This window comes from Empidonax traillii, unplaced genomic scaffold, assembly GCF_003031625.1.
Source record: "Empidonax traillii isolate 1590-97213 ecotype Southwest subspecies unplaced genomic scaffold, ASM303162v1 scaffold685:size505991, whole genome shotgun sequence".
In the NCBI taxonomy this organism is placed as follows: Eukaryota; Metazoa; Chordata; class Aves; order Passeriformes; family Tyrannidae; genus Empidonax; species Empidonax traillii.
Genome location: NW_020955878.1, coordinates 81,089 through 95,083, shown reverse-complemented (window position 1 = coordinate 95,083; position 13,995 = coordinate 81,089). Strand labels below are relative to the sequence as shown.

General features: G+C 39.0%; 1 protein-coding gene across 1 annotated transcript; it reads left to right on the top strand.

The window, feature by feature from the left end:
- Positions 1 to 69: 69 nt before the first annotated feature.
- On the top strand, positions 70 to 13,955 carry GSG1L2 (GSG1 like 2). The gene is made up of 6 exons (XM_027899697.1): positions 70 to 74; positions 1,661 to 2,007; positions 3,593 to 3,640; positions 6,605 to 6,757; positions 8,820 to 8,931; positions 13,700 to 13,955. Exons 1-6 carry the CDS (start codon positions 70 to 72, stop codon positions 13,953 to 13,955), a joined length of 921 nt encoding a protein of 306 aa, XP_027755498.1.
- The last annotated feature ends 40 nt before the right edge of the window (positions 13,956 to 13,995 follow it).

The following is a 13,995-nucleotide window of genomic DNA, read 5'->3' as shown; positions in this document are numbered from 1 at the left end:
AAGGTGGTAAAGACAGAAGGCAGAACTGAAGTTTGAATTTCTGAGCTACTGTTTAGAATTTTTACGAGAATGCTGTAAGCAAGGATACTGCTGAATGCTCACCACAGCTGTTCACCCTTGTGCCCTCTCAACTTTGGCAAAAATTACTGCATATAACACTTTGAAGGAGGGTCCAGATAATGTATATGCTCCACTCTTATTTTCTTTATTTTTTCACAGTTTGACAGAACTAACCAATAAATGCTTGTGCAATATATTTCTCCTATTATATAGGGCATTCTTATATGAAGAATTAATTTGAAAGTTGTGGTAGCAGCATTGTTAGGGCATGAGCAGAAAACTGGCTCCATGAAACATCTTAGACTGCAGTTGTCAACCAGAAGGTATCAGTGTCTCCAAATATGTTTGAATACATCCATAGGCAGATTATTCATGGGAATAGAAAAATAAATAAATGTGTAATCCTTTTAGAAGGACTTCCCTCCTTCCTTCCCATCAACACTTGCTGCACAGTTGATAAAGCCATCCAGAAGCAGAGTCAATGCTCAGAGCATTCATGTGTAGTTCACAAATGTTACATCCTTGTGAAAATACAGTAGGACAAATAAAATAATAACTTCTGGCTCAATCTACATCTGACTTTAGGGTTGTGAGATTTGCTCTGCCTTTTTAGTCCAGACCTGCTTGTCTTTCACTCTGCTGCTGGCCAGCTCTATAAGCTGAGCTCTTCACAATAACCTAGAGCAGGAATTCCTGTTCCTTTGAGTTTCGTGAGGGGGCTCATCTAGCCACATGCTTCTCCAACTCTGACATCTTTGGGTAGAGTTGTAAAAATTCAAAGGATTTTCATTAAATGATATACACGTAATTTCACTGTCCTGTGGTATCATTCTCCCCTGTGAGTTTACAATTGTAAAATGAAATAGTCACTTACTAACACTTCTGCACAGACGAAATGAGAATAATTCAGCATTTTCTCTACTGTTTCACCTAACTTGGGCAAAACTTGTATTATGTGTTCATGGAGGCAGACTGGACAGTGCCCAGGAACCTGTCAATAGCAAAGTCAGGTAACTTACAACTTTCATTTGTCACTTTGGACATTATGCATTTGCCTTTCCAGTGTTCCTGAGCAGTGCTGCAATGGCCGTGAAATGCTTAGCAACTAGTTTTAGCTCCTTAATAATTTCTTTATAGCAAGAATCACACTTGTATTCAATTTAAACACTGTTCAGTGTAACAGGAGTATTTATTTGTTATATTTATTTCTTAGCTATGAAATATAAAGGTTCCATCAGTCTGACTCCATCTTCCAATCAAGGTAAATAGGCACAATTTTTTGTATAAATAAAACTTTTCTGATTGCATCCTGGGGTACTTCAAATGCTTCTGTGTTCTGTGTATTTTTACTCCTGTGATTCATGGGGCAAACTATAATTTATTGCCCCACTTCCTCATATTTCTTTCACAACAAATTACTGCCAAATAACACTGTCCTACATCCTTAATCTTCCCTGCCACATGATTTCTGGTCATGCCCATATCTCTGCTCTCTGTCTTTACTCTTAAGCTGGTGCAATTTTCTGAGAGGAATGAAGAATATGATGGTAAAGACGGGCAGGTGCTTCACCAGGCAGATAGATGCATAAATTTCTAAGAGATTGTTTCTAGACAAATTGCTAGTGCAGTCCTGGAGGATGCCAGCCTCACTCCCAGAGGCAGACAGACGGCACAGAGCTTCAGCAGCATTTTCTCTCAGTTTTCTCTCTTTAGTCTTCTCTATTACAGCATTCAGTAGCAGTTACTGGTGTGAAGGGACAAGAAAAGTTGCCAAACCTTTCTGTACCGGAGAGAGCAAGGGGGATCTTTGCATCCGCTTCAACAGCCCTGATGCCAACAGCAGCCAAGCTGTGCAGTATATCTGGGAGACAGGAGATGACAAGTTTGTTGAGCGAAAGTTTCATGCTGGGATTTGGTATTCCTGTGAAGAAATGATAAATGAAGAAGGTGAGTAAAACCATGTAAATTTACTCAAAAAAGCAATCCATTATTCCTGCTTTTTTGGTGTCCTCTTCTGATCTGCTGCATTATCATGGATGTATTTTATTGTGCTCCTTAAAAAGTTGCTCTTCTCTGGAAAAGGGGACCTTAGAGGGTACTATCTAGTCAAGATTTCATAATAAATTCTGCAAGGAACATTAGAGTGACAGGTTGTGTTTCTCGTTTAGTGATAGGTTGTGGTACAGATCAAGATTTGTTTATTGTTTATTATTCTAACCGTAACAGTAAGTTAAGTTACTATAACAGGGAAGTGTTTCATTTTCCCTTAGTCAAAAATGAACACACTTGCCTTGAAGAATTGCCTCAGATCCTCTATGGCAACATAAAAAGCACAAACTGACTTTTTTTGTTTTAAAAATCATTTGCACTATTGAATCTGTGGGATTTAAGTTAGTTCCTGGATTTCCTCTTGACCACAACTATTTATGCTTTCTTACTGTGATCTCACCTTTCATAAATCAAAGCAGAAGAAGATAATTTTCACCCTGATAAAGCCTGATTTGATACCTGTAAAAAATGGTAGCATGCAATTGAGTTTCACTCTGCATATGTAAATACCTGTAGAATGAAATGAGCTTGCAATTACACAAACTTTCCAGTTAATTTTGGATCTTTGTATAAGAGAATTGTTGATTCAAGAATTCAAGCATTTATTCTAAATCCAGATCAACACTAAGTTTTTCCCTTGTTGTCCTGATCAGTGTACAAATGACAACTAGAACAGAACTTCAGAGAAATCAAATCAGCTATCACCTGTGCTATAAAATGCAAATATTTTCACAGTCACCTGTCCTGAAGATCCAGTTCTACCAGAAGGTCTTGTAAGTTATGCAGTTTTAAGGGGGTAAATGTCAAAGATCAGAGCAAACTGCATGTCCAAAAGATACCTTTCAAGTGGTGATTGCTATGAATATCAGGGTTGCGTAATTTGTGCATCTGCTATGGCCAGTTCATGTTTTCCAACTTGGTGCAGTTAGAAGCTCAAAAAAAAAAAAAAAAACAAAACCACTCAGCATTTTCAGAGCAGAGTGGAATTAATTCAAAGAGCTTTGTTCACAGCATCTGTGTAGGGGTCAAGGGGTCACATGGGTTTGAAAATCAAAGCTTACAGAAAGCAATTGGAATGAAGCTTAGAAGTAATTTGAGTTAGCAGCAGCCTTGTTGCTGTAAGGAGAGCAGCTCTCCTCTTACAGGGAAGATTACACCCAGGTTGAAAGTCTTCCAAAGGAGTTGACAATTTTCCTATTCTGGCTTTCACAGCTACCACCTTTTGGAACTCAGTTTCATAGCCTTTCTCTGTCTTCCAGGCTCTGATTCCACCTTTAAGAAGTCTTTAAGGATTCTCTAACTAAGCCTCAGGAGTAGGTTGATACACCAGGCACTCTGTGTACAAATATACATCAAAAATAGTTTCTCCTGATCATCCCACTTTCTGCTTTTCTGATAGATTTTGCATTTTCCTCTTTTTATTAATCTATTTCTTTAGATCATTACAGAATACAAAGTAATCCTGATTTTTTTTTTTTTTTAGGTGAGAAATGTAGAAGCTTTATCAGTCTGACTCCAGCTTCTGATCGAGGTAGGTACGCATATTTTTTTGTGTAATCAAAACTTTCTTGATCACATTTACCAATATAAGTATTCTGCATTTTAATTTCAAAAATACTACCTTTAATCCTACACATATTTTTGTTTCCTTTATTTAGTTTTTCAACTTCAAAATGAGGTCCATATCAAATATCAATCTATGTCTTTTTGAAGACACATCATTTGAATATGAATGGCTTTTGAAATTACTTTGAATAGGGGTACTGGAAGTCAAAATTCCTAAATTTTGCCTGCTTTTTCATCATTACTCTATGTTCCCAGTCAGGAATTCTGTGGCCTTGTGATGGTTCGGTCTTGGCTCCCTGCCAAATGCCCAACCCCCCCAGTAGCAGCCCCTCTCTTCTCCCCCTTTTTACTTCCCCCAGGGCAAAGGAAAAAAACTATGCAAATTGAAGAACCTGAAAATCAAGCTAGTTATATAAAAAATATATTTTATGTATATTACAGTTAAGATGCTTTGTACACAGCAAACGGGAATCCAAACACCCCCCGAAGGGATAGGGAAAGGGGAAAAAGGGACAAAAGGAAACAAAAAGGGACACCCAATAGATATGCGCAATCAAACCTGAGAATTAGTAAAATAACTAGTAAAACAAATCTCACCACATCCCTTAGAAAGCAGGATTGGCAGACACGGCCAGCACTCTCCAAGGTTCCACGTGGCAGGCCAATGGATGCTGCAGCCTCAGCCTTAGATAAGCGAGACCAACACAGGGACCCACTGTACCCGAACTCCGGCGGAAGAGAAGAAGAAGAAAGGCTTCCCCTCCCTTCTTATTTATACCACGATTTACGTAAAAATTGTATGGAATACTGGGAACACTGCCCCTTCCTTGGTTACCAACTGGTAGCCAGGGAAGGCCTAGATTAAAACCACCACAGGCCTGCACCACACAACCGAGAGGGCAAAGGGACAGTAGTGCATGAACATTCACCCATGTGTGCTGAGGGGACTTGAGGGAGTTGTGCTGTCTGATGGCAGTCAGAATCTCCTCCCTGTGCCTTGCAAAGAGCTGTGAGGAGACATTTCCATTCTCTTCTTCCAAAGAAGGACTCATATTCCTGTAAAACATTCCTGCAGATCCTGTGAAGTGCCTCCTCCCTTGCCCAATACCCAGTGTAAAACCATCAGTCCATTACTTATCTGATTAGACCAATCACTTTGCAAGTGGCTGATCCAGGAAAAAGAAAAAAGAAAAGAAAAAAAAAAAAAAAAAAAAAAAAGGTTTTCTCTTCAGAATACTGGGAATGGAGTATTTTCCTGGATATGCAACATCAGCCTCTTGGACAAGAAGAAATAGTCAGTCTCTGAAGGCTGGTCTTCCTTCCACCTATTGCAGGATGTCACTGAGTACTAACAATTCAAGAGTTTCATAGCATGAGAAAAAATATAAATGAGATATGGGTGTAGTCACATAGACATGGTCCTCAGAAATTATGGATATATTCTGGGCTATGCTTTGAGAGACCCTCACAAGGAAAACTACTGTTGGACATAGTGCTGAAACTAACTCCGTGAAGAGCATCAGCAAGCATCACAGGCACTAGCGGGTTAGATCAAGACAGGCAAAGGTATCTAAACACCAAACTTAAAAGCTCTCTCTGGGCAGTGAAATCCTGTGTGGAAATAGACTCCTGCTCTGCACAGGAGAAGAGAGAGGTTGTGTTCTGCACATACCTATGGTTACTGTGTGCACAAAACTTAGCAGGCTCACTCTTCCTGAAGTTATCACCTGTGGGTCTCATAATCAGGGGTGATCACCATTGGTCAGTGCATATGGAATGATGGCTCACTGACTAAAAATGTTAAAATGCAAGTTCTCACAGCTGGAGCAGCTGAAACTATTGGGAAATGTAATATCTGGAGTTTCTAAAGAAAATCACAATTTTTTAATGAGACTAAGACTTTCTGGAGAAATAAACCTTGCCCAAGAATGCCCTCACATAGCTGGGCCAAAGAATTTGATGTATAAATGGCCCGTGAATGAAAGAAGTCTCACAGACATTATCAAAGCCAGCAGTAGGGGTTATTTACCACACAAACATTGTCTACTGTCCTAAGTGGTGTCTTGGTGTCTAGTAGTAAAGGACATATCTTAGCAATGTTTTGATTTTTAAGTTTTGATAGTTTGTATATATCTTCATGTGAAATCACTATTTGAATGTACAACCAGTTGTCTCAGGACACATTTATTTGTTTTTAAAAAGGTTTTGGGAAGGTCATTTGCCAGTTCTTGCTACTGTGAATCTGAACACAAGAAGGCCTTCTGCTCCTGGCTGTGGGACATCAGCATGTCAAAGGTCAAACAGCAGGTTGAGAGACTTTAATGAGAGGATTAACTTCTTGCATAAGTTGTAATTACCAGATATCCAAAAAGAGATCCAAAAAGATATCCAAAAAGAGAATTAGGAGATAACCAGATAAATGAATTTCAGTGAAACCTGGAGACTGCCTGGGCTCATGAAGGCTTCTCTGTCAAAAAAAAATCAAGATCCTGTTTCGTAGAAAGTTAAGCCCATGGGACAGATTTTATTTAATGACTAGACCCACAGGCAGTGTCGCTGTGTGCATGGCCTCACAGTTTGTTAGCTGGGTGACATGGTCGGCTGTTCCTGTACACTGGCTGTTCCTTTGGACTCAGAACCATGACAGCTAGATAATTGGATAGCAATTCTTCTTTTTATATTAACTTTGGTTCATTGTGTACTGCATTTTGTACTGCAAGCTCCTAAGTGTATAACAGGAATATGCAACTGCTCTTCCACTAAATGGTCAAGTCAGTAGAAGAAATTATAATTTAGATTTTATTGCGGCATCCTCAGAGCCTTTGAGCTTCTGTTTAATGTTGTATAAACTATATAAATGAAAAAGAAGGAAGTAGTGAAAATACTGAATGACTGCTTATAATATTAGTGCTATTGGTTTGGTTTCCAGGGGTTTTGTGGCTGTCTATTGTAGCAGAGCTTCTCTACGTCATTTTGCTTCTGACAGGAAACATTCTTATGTCAGTAGAAATGTGTTACTACAGTTCTGTCATTGATGGGCTAAAGATCAACGCCTTCTCTGCAGTAGTCACCGTATTAGCAGGTACAGTTAAGTATCTCAATTAACTACATCCAGAATAGTCTTCCATTTGAAAATTATTAACAGTGTCCAAGCTTCAAACTCTTACAATGTCTATGGAGACACTAACAATACAAGATGAAGCAAAATATTATGGGAAAATATTATTTTCAATTAATTACTTCTTAATATTATTTATTTTGTATTTCATGCGTATAGGTTTTGCCATTTTTAATTCCATTATTTAAATTTTATAATTTGTATTTCATTCCAGACTATGCAAATTAAACTTCTGCTACTAGAAAGAGTAGCTATACTGAAAACATACAATTTAAAAATCCTGTATTTACCTACAAAACTACATTAAAGCTACTGTTTGATTTCTCAATTCCCTCAATCTTTAGCTCAGACTAAATTAAATTCTAAAATGTATGTTCTAACTGGTGCAGAATATGGTGATTTAAAAGAAGAATCTCACTGTGACATTTTCTGACCATAGGTATGTAGATTTATGATGTCCCAAATGCATCTCTTGACTTTACAGAAATTACTATCCTAATTTGTGTTTTCTCTTAAATACATAAGCACCGCTAGTTAACTACTCTGCTATGAAATACAGATGATTGATAACACTGTCCTTTATCCCTCAGTGGCCTTTGATGAAAATGGAGCTTTACAGGCTCTATGACTATGCAAGCACATAACTATCCTTGCCCGTTATATCTATATTAGTAACATTTTCACCATTTCTCTGGCACCAAACTGCCCTGAAGTCACCGCTGAGATGTTAGCTTGACTCTGGATTTAATCCTTGTACAAGAGCTAACAGGAGAGCTCCAGCACAGGAGCTCATGTTCACACTCCAGTTATATGCATTTCTAGGCAGCCAGACTGAAGAAATCAGGACAGAAATTTGTGTAATTCAGCAATAGCTATGACACACCACTTCTCTAGTGGGAGATGGGCAACTTTTCTCCATTCCCTGATAGTCACATCAACAGTCAAACCACTTTTCCTGAGCAGTTCAGTAAGGAATCTGCCACATGGTGCCCAATAACTACCAAATGCAAGGATTGAAAACATGAAGCCTCTTGGCTCAGTGTTACACCAAGGGCTCTCCTACCTGCCTGTGTGGGTGGTGTTTCAGTCAACACCAGCATTTCAGGAAAGGCCATTTCCCAGCAATTACTGAAGCCAGGCCAGTGTCAGCACAGACTTGTTATGCTTGGGAGCCTGAGGCATATTGTGTGCCAGAGCGTGAGCTGTGCCAGAGTTCATGAAAGAGACCTACTTTAAGAACACCTCACAAATTGGGTCTTGCGAGCTTGGTATGGGACTGTCTGCTTGGAGAAGCTCATACATTTTGGATAGTGGGATAGTTGATAATTCAAGGGTATTCATCAATTTGTAAAGGAAACTGGAAACAAAAAAAATCAATGTTTACAGGAAAGTTCACTACTGGAAGACAAAATGCTTAGGGAAAACAGATACTTCTAGAATTACCCAGTATCCTAGTAGTAATTTTAAAAATTAAATTATTCTATATAAGCCTCTTTCACAACCTAGACTTTTAGAACTTATTAGTAACTATTGTCCATTTTTTTATTCACCTTCATAACTGATAAATCTGGCTGCATTTACAGTGGGAATAGCACACAACTTTGAAAAATCTTTCCACTGAATGACAGGAAACTGTGAGACATGTATCCAGCACAACACAACTGAGCAATACTTTTCTGTAATAGCTGATCCTTGCTCAGTATTACATAATTAAGAAGTTTTCAGAGGATGAGAGCCAACAAGCCTGCTGCTTTTTAAAATCTATGAGTTGCATGTCCCACTATGCTTCCAGATTCCTCTACCATGGAGTGTATGTGTTAAGGGAGTGTATGAATGAATGTAGTGGCAAATACATGGCACATTAAATACACCTAAATTATACTGTTAGTGTCCAGTATTTGTGAGTGGAATTCAGATATTTCATAAAATATTCTGCAGGAGTTCATCAGATAACTGGAAACAGTTGTCATCGAAGAACATCCTCAATATAAATTTTCTAATGTTATTATAATGTTATACTTTTCAGGTCTTCTGGGCATGGTTGCTCACATGATGTACACAACTGTATTTCAAATGACAGTAAATCTTGGTCCTGAAGACTGGAGACCTCACACATGGGATTATGGCTGGTCTTACTGGTACTTACTGGTTTATATTTGGTTCTTCCACTACATTTTGGTCATTTTACCCCACATTTAAGGAATGTATACCCAATTTATAAGCAATGAGTTTACCTTATTTCACTCCTGAGGATGCAATTCAGTAACCAGTTGTTGTTCTCAAAATTCAGTTGTCTTAGGTTATTGCACAGAACATTTAAGCTTGTGAGTTCTGCATTTGACTTCCTACAGGCAGTACAGAGATGTCCAACTGCCTTGCACAAAGCAGAGGTTCTTCTCCATACACATCAGACCCAGATTTAGTATCCTCATCTCCCAGGCAACAGTCTTACATAAATTGCTTAAAACTCTTTCAGCTTTAGCCATTTAGGCTGGCATTTTCCTATCACATATGTGCTTCAGATTGTTGTATCTGGAACATTACAGACAAGATGATTCGAAGTTGAAAATAGGCTTAGGTAAAATCCACATATTTTGGCCTCATTTCTGAGGAGATGTAGTATTCAAAAAGAGGGCTGTTCAGATTAATTTTACTAGAGAAGTGTGTCTTTGCAAATCCATAAAATCTGATCGATAGCAAGCATTTGAATATTCAGGTGCTGGAAACTGCTGCTATTTCCCCAGCTGTGACTGAGAAAAAGAATAAGAACAACCGTACTGGGTTCAACCAAAAGTCAATCAGGATCAATATTTTAGGTCAGAAGACCAGAGCTCCGGCTGATTGTCTTGTTCATACACACTCTGACAGGTGAGATTACAGCTCACATTTTCAGTTGTTGTTGTTCTTTCTACTTTTATTATATCTTTATCAAACAGGCGCATGTAGCTCACATGGTCCCTATCATACAGACTCACTAGGGATTTTTGCAGTGAAACTGGAGTTTCTTTTGTCTTTTGTTCTGCTAATTTTCACCTTCTTAACTCAAGTCTCATTTGAAGGTCAGTGTACATTGTTCTGCCTCTTTCCAGGAGTCTATTTCCTGAGCAGTTTGTTTGAAGTTATTGCTACATGTGTATAGATAGAGATGTTTCTCTGGTGCTTTCACAGCACAGAAGGATGAACCTGGTCAGTCCTCCCAAGATGGAAATCAGCCAGTGTAAAATACAAGAGTGTATTTTATCATGTTTGTCCAGCAGACAAGATGGCACAGCACCTGTATGTCACCCACTTGCTCAAAGTAGAAAGTGTGATCATGCTTCTGTCAGGAAGAACATGTCTGAGAAGGTCCAACACCAAGCATTCAGACAACACCTAGGACAATGTCCAGGGGCTCCTTGGATAACCTCAACAGGTATTACAGAAGCTGTGCAGGATCCTTCTTCCGTCCTTTCAGGCTTACATTTTGCTTCTTTGATTCTCCCTTCTTCCCTTCATTCATATGTTTGTTCTTGAAATAATAATTTGGTTTTCCTTTTTTGGGGATCTCTTTTCTGAAAAGTCTCCCCATTTCTTCCATGAATTGGATTGGGTCTGTTTTTACCCTAAAACTAGTAAGAAGAATGGTCAGTGGAAAAAGGGGGAGTGTTCCTTCATCATCTCCTCCTTCCTACGGGAGTGGAAACAGAAAACTGCAGATTGGTGCTGAGGAGCCTGTTCCTTCCTTTCCATCCCATTGGGAGAAGAAGAAAAACACCCAAATCACTGTCACTAGTACTGTAACTGACACAACTCCATCAATGCCACTATCACCATCATCATCATGTTAATCACTGATGTCAGCACTGCTGCCACTACAGGCAATATTCTCCTGAGTTCTTGAAATAATGGCTTTTACCATGTAGCACACACATGGAATTGAGGATTTCATGGCTGCCCTCTAATGATTCAGGGCAGCTTGGGCCACTGAGTGCCCAAAGAAATCCTTCTACTAACACAAGATTTTCCAAGCCATCAGTACCTCCATACAGGAAGGCATTGAGGAGGATGATCTATGTGGTGCATTTTGTCTAATTAAATTTATGCTCCATTTTTCTACCAGGATTTGTTTTCTTCTTTCCTTTTCCTAGGCCTAAACTGCCACTGCACCACCTTGTTTGACAGTAATCTAAAAGCAAAGCAAGCCATACATACAGGTTCCTTACACACTCCTCCCAGCTGTCTCCCTTGGTTTCTTTCTTCTTGTCCTGTTTCATATGTAATGTTGTCTCTCTTCTTATAACCTACATTTGCACCTCCTTTCCTGCTCTCTGAACCTTCATCTTCAGCCTCCCTTAGCTGCTCTCCCATTTCTGCATGTGGAAACCTCATCTGATGGTAAGAGAGGAAGAATGCTGATGTATTTGCCTTTTACAAGAGGAAAGAGAATAGATACAAAAAAAAGAGGTATCATTGATTACAATTGACACTCTTTTCTAATTAGCACCCACCTGTGGCCACCAAAACCATGAGAAGGGCATGGGCAGGCAGAGGCACAGGCAAAGACTGCTGTTTTTCCATTGGTACTTAGAATCATCTTCTTAATAGCAAAAAATCCCCAAGGAATTGGACCCATGGCAGCTGCTTTTCTTCCCAATCACCAGACCTAGTAGTGAAGCTATTCCTGCTAGAACTACTGAGCCACTGTCATGAATCTTCTCCCTGCCACCGTTTCCCCTCTGTCCTCACATCCAGCTGTGTGGCCAGGGTTTTTCTTCCATTTGGCCCAAGAAACATGAAGACCTTTCTTTTTCCTTTACTGTGCTGGAATTGCTAACAATGGATAGACTAACTCTGTGATATCTCTGAACTTCCCTTCAAAAATTCCTTCTGAATTTCTTTTTTCTCTTCTTCAGCAGTTTTCCTGCAGGTTGAAAAATGTTTCTGTTATTGGTGAATCTCTCATGCTCATTATGTTTCTCATATTGAGATATCCTCACATTAAAAGACAATATTTTGTCTCTGAAGAACTGCCCTCTGTACTAAATTTCCATAACTCACCTCATATGGAATGCTCCACACAGGAAAAGGGAAAATCCATAATCCAGTTGAGCTTCTTATGGCATGTCTCTTATGCAGATGAAGGATTGGTTGCTTTAGTTTTTTTCCCTATCCAGTCAACCTCCTTGATTTCCCCTTGCCTCCTTTGTCTCTGGGCAGAACCGAAGTTGAATGCTCTCCTTACTAAAGCTGAATTTCCTCTGCAGCCAAAGTGCCCTTTATTCTCTGGTTCCCTTAATAATAATACTCACTTCCTCACAAGTCAACTTGGGAACTCCCCATTATTTCCAGGTTGTTTATGGAAAAGCAAAATTTCTGGCAAAAACTTTGACAAATCACACCAATATCCATATGTTGTCAAAAGAAACCATTTATTTCTGTCCTTTGCGTTTTTTCTCTTTTAACACAATATTGGTCTACAAGAGAATCTGTTCATAAGAGATTATTTTCTTTTAGTCTTTATAGAGACTCTCTTGAAATCAGTTTCTTACCCACATGTCATTAGGTCCTTCAAAGAGCTTCAATGGATGAATTAGGAAAAGCACCTTTGAAAAAATCTGTACTTCATCATATCAGTTCTATCAGTTTGTTTACTAATGTGACTGTGCTTCAGTTATTCAACCAAAAATGCCACCTACATGACTCAGAACTACTGAGTCCCTTTTATGTCATTCCAGAGACTGAATTTTCAGTTCTTATCTCCCATGATTGGCTGAACCCTCAGGTTACACAGCATCTGCTGTCTCATTCTTGTTTTGGTGTGGGGAGAAAATCTAGTGATTTCCCACCCTTCTCTTTTGTTATAAGAGTTCTTATTCAGTGTGTACTTTGACGTTAGGAGCAAACACTGCTTAAGCTGCTCCCCTTCTTGCTTCTGGGATCCTTCTGTGCCATACTCCACTATCCTCAAATTCTGTCAAAACATCTGATTTCTGATCACCCTAGAGATGAATCCTGGCCAAAAATAATGAGAGGGGGAAAGGGGGGAAAAAGGTGGGCAGGGAGAAGGATTTATTTAAAAACACAAATTAATCTGTTGAACCACACCAAGGATGTTGAAACAAACAGCTCTGAGGGAGAGATGAGATAAACAGGAGTGCCTTAAATTGATTTCTCCACCAAAGCACATTTCCTTTGATAATCAGGACCTTCCTTGTTAAGAAAGCCACTGATGAGAAAGTTCCTGCACTGTGAACTCCAATCCATGCCACTGTGAACATGTTTTTACAGGCTGCTTTTACACCTCCAGCATGTATTATCCACTTGGTAGCCTGGAAATTCAGATATTTTTAGCAAATTGTACCTCAATGTAATTTTTTTTTTTTTTAGTTCTGCCTTCTTAGGGTTTTACTTTTACCATTTCAGAGTTTATGTCCTTTTTTCTCTGTTTTGTCAGGACTTGTATTTTCCCAGGAATGTGTTTCAGTGCTCTGAACAGGCTTTAGTCAACTATTTAACTGTGCCTTCTCTGTTCCAACACTTTTGGATAATTCACACACTTTTTTCTCAGTGTCCCCTGTGAGATTTGAACTCTAATCACATCTTTTATTTTTTTAATGCATATGCATTTTTTGCAATTTCTTTTTCAGACATTAAGCTCTAAGCAGAGTAAACAGAGAAACTGGAGGTAGGGTTTCATTAATCAGGAATGTCAAATGTGAATATTGTAACAAATATGTATAGGTCAACTATGTCAATCAGGTCTGTAGATGGCCATTAACGAAGAATCTTTCTTTGTCACCGAGCATGCTCATCTTTCCCTAATACACACCAATACAAGCAAATGTGTGCAGTGTTTTCAAAAATAAAATTGAATTACTTGGATATGAAAATGTCCTGCTAATTTCTGATAAACCTTTTTGTTTATAGCCTCGCATGGGCTTCCTTCGCTTGCTGTATGGCTGCAGCTGTCACCACTATTAACAAATACACAAAAACTATGTTGGAATTCAAGCACAAAAGAAAAAAGCTGGAAAGGAGTTTAAAGATTAAATACAAACTTCCTGACCATACAGCTCCAGAGAAAGCTTGCAATGTGTATGTGAACTCTTTTCAAAACACCGCAGAGGACCCCACGCACGCAATAAGAGGCTTGCGTCACCTGGCCACTATTTCAGTTCTGTAAAGCTGAATTGTATCTCAAGGCATCCTGTAAATTATAACGC

Bases quoted from the DNA above. Each gene is read 5' to 3' on its own strand.
- GSG1L2 (XM_027899697.1), top strand. The intron at 2,008-3,592 runs GTGAGTAAAACC...TTTTTTTTTTAG, and splicing joins AGAAATGATAAATGAAGAAG to GTGAGAAATGTAGAAGCTTT. The intron at 8,932-13,699 runs GTACTTACTGGT...TTTTGTTTATAG, and splicing joins GATTATGGCTGGTCTTACTG to CCTCGCATGGGCTTCCTTCG.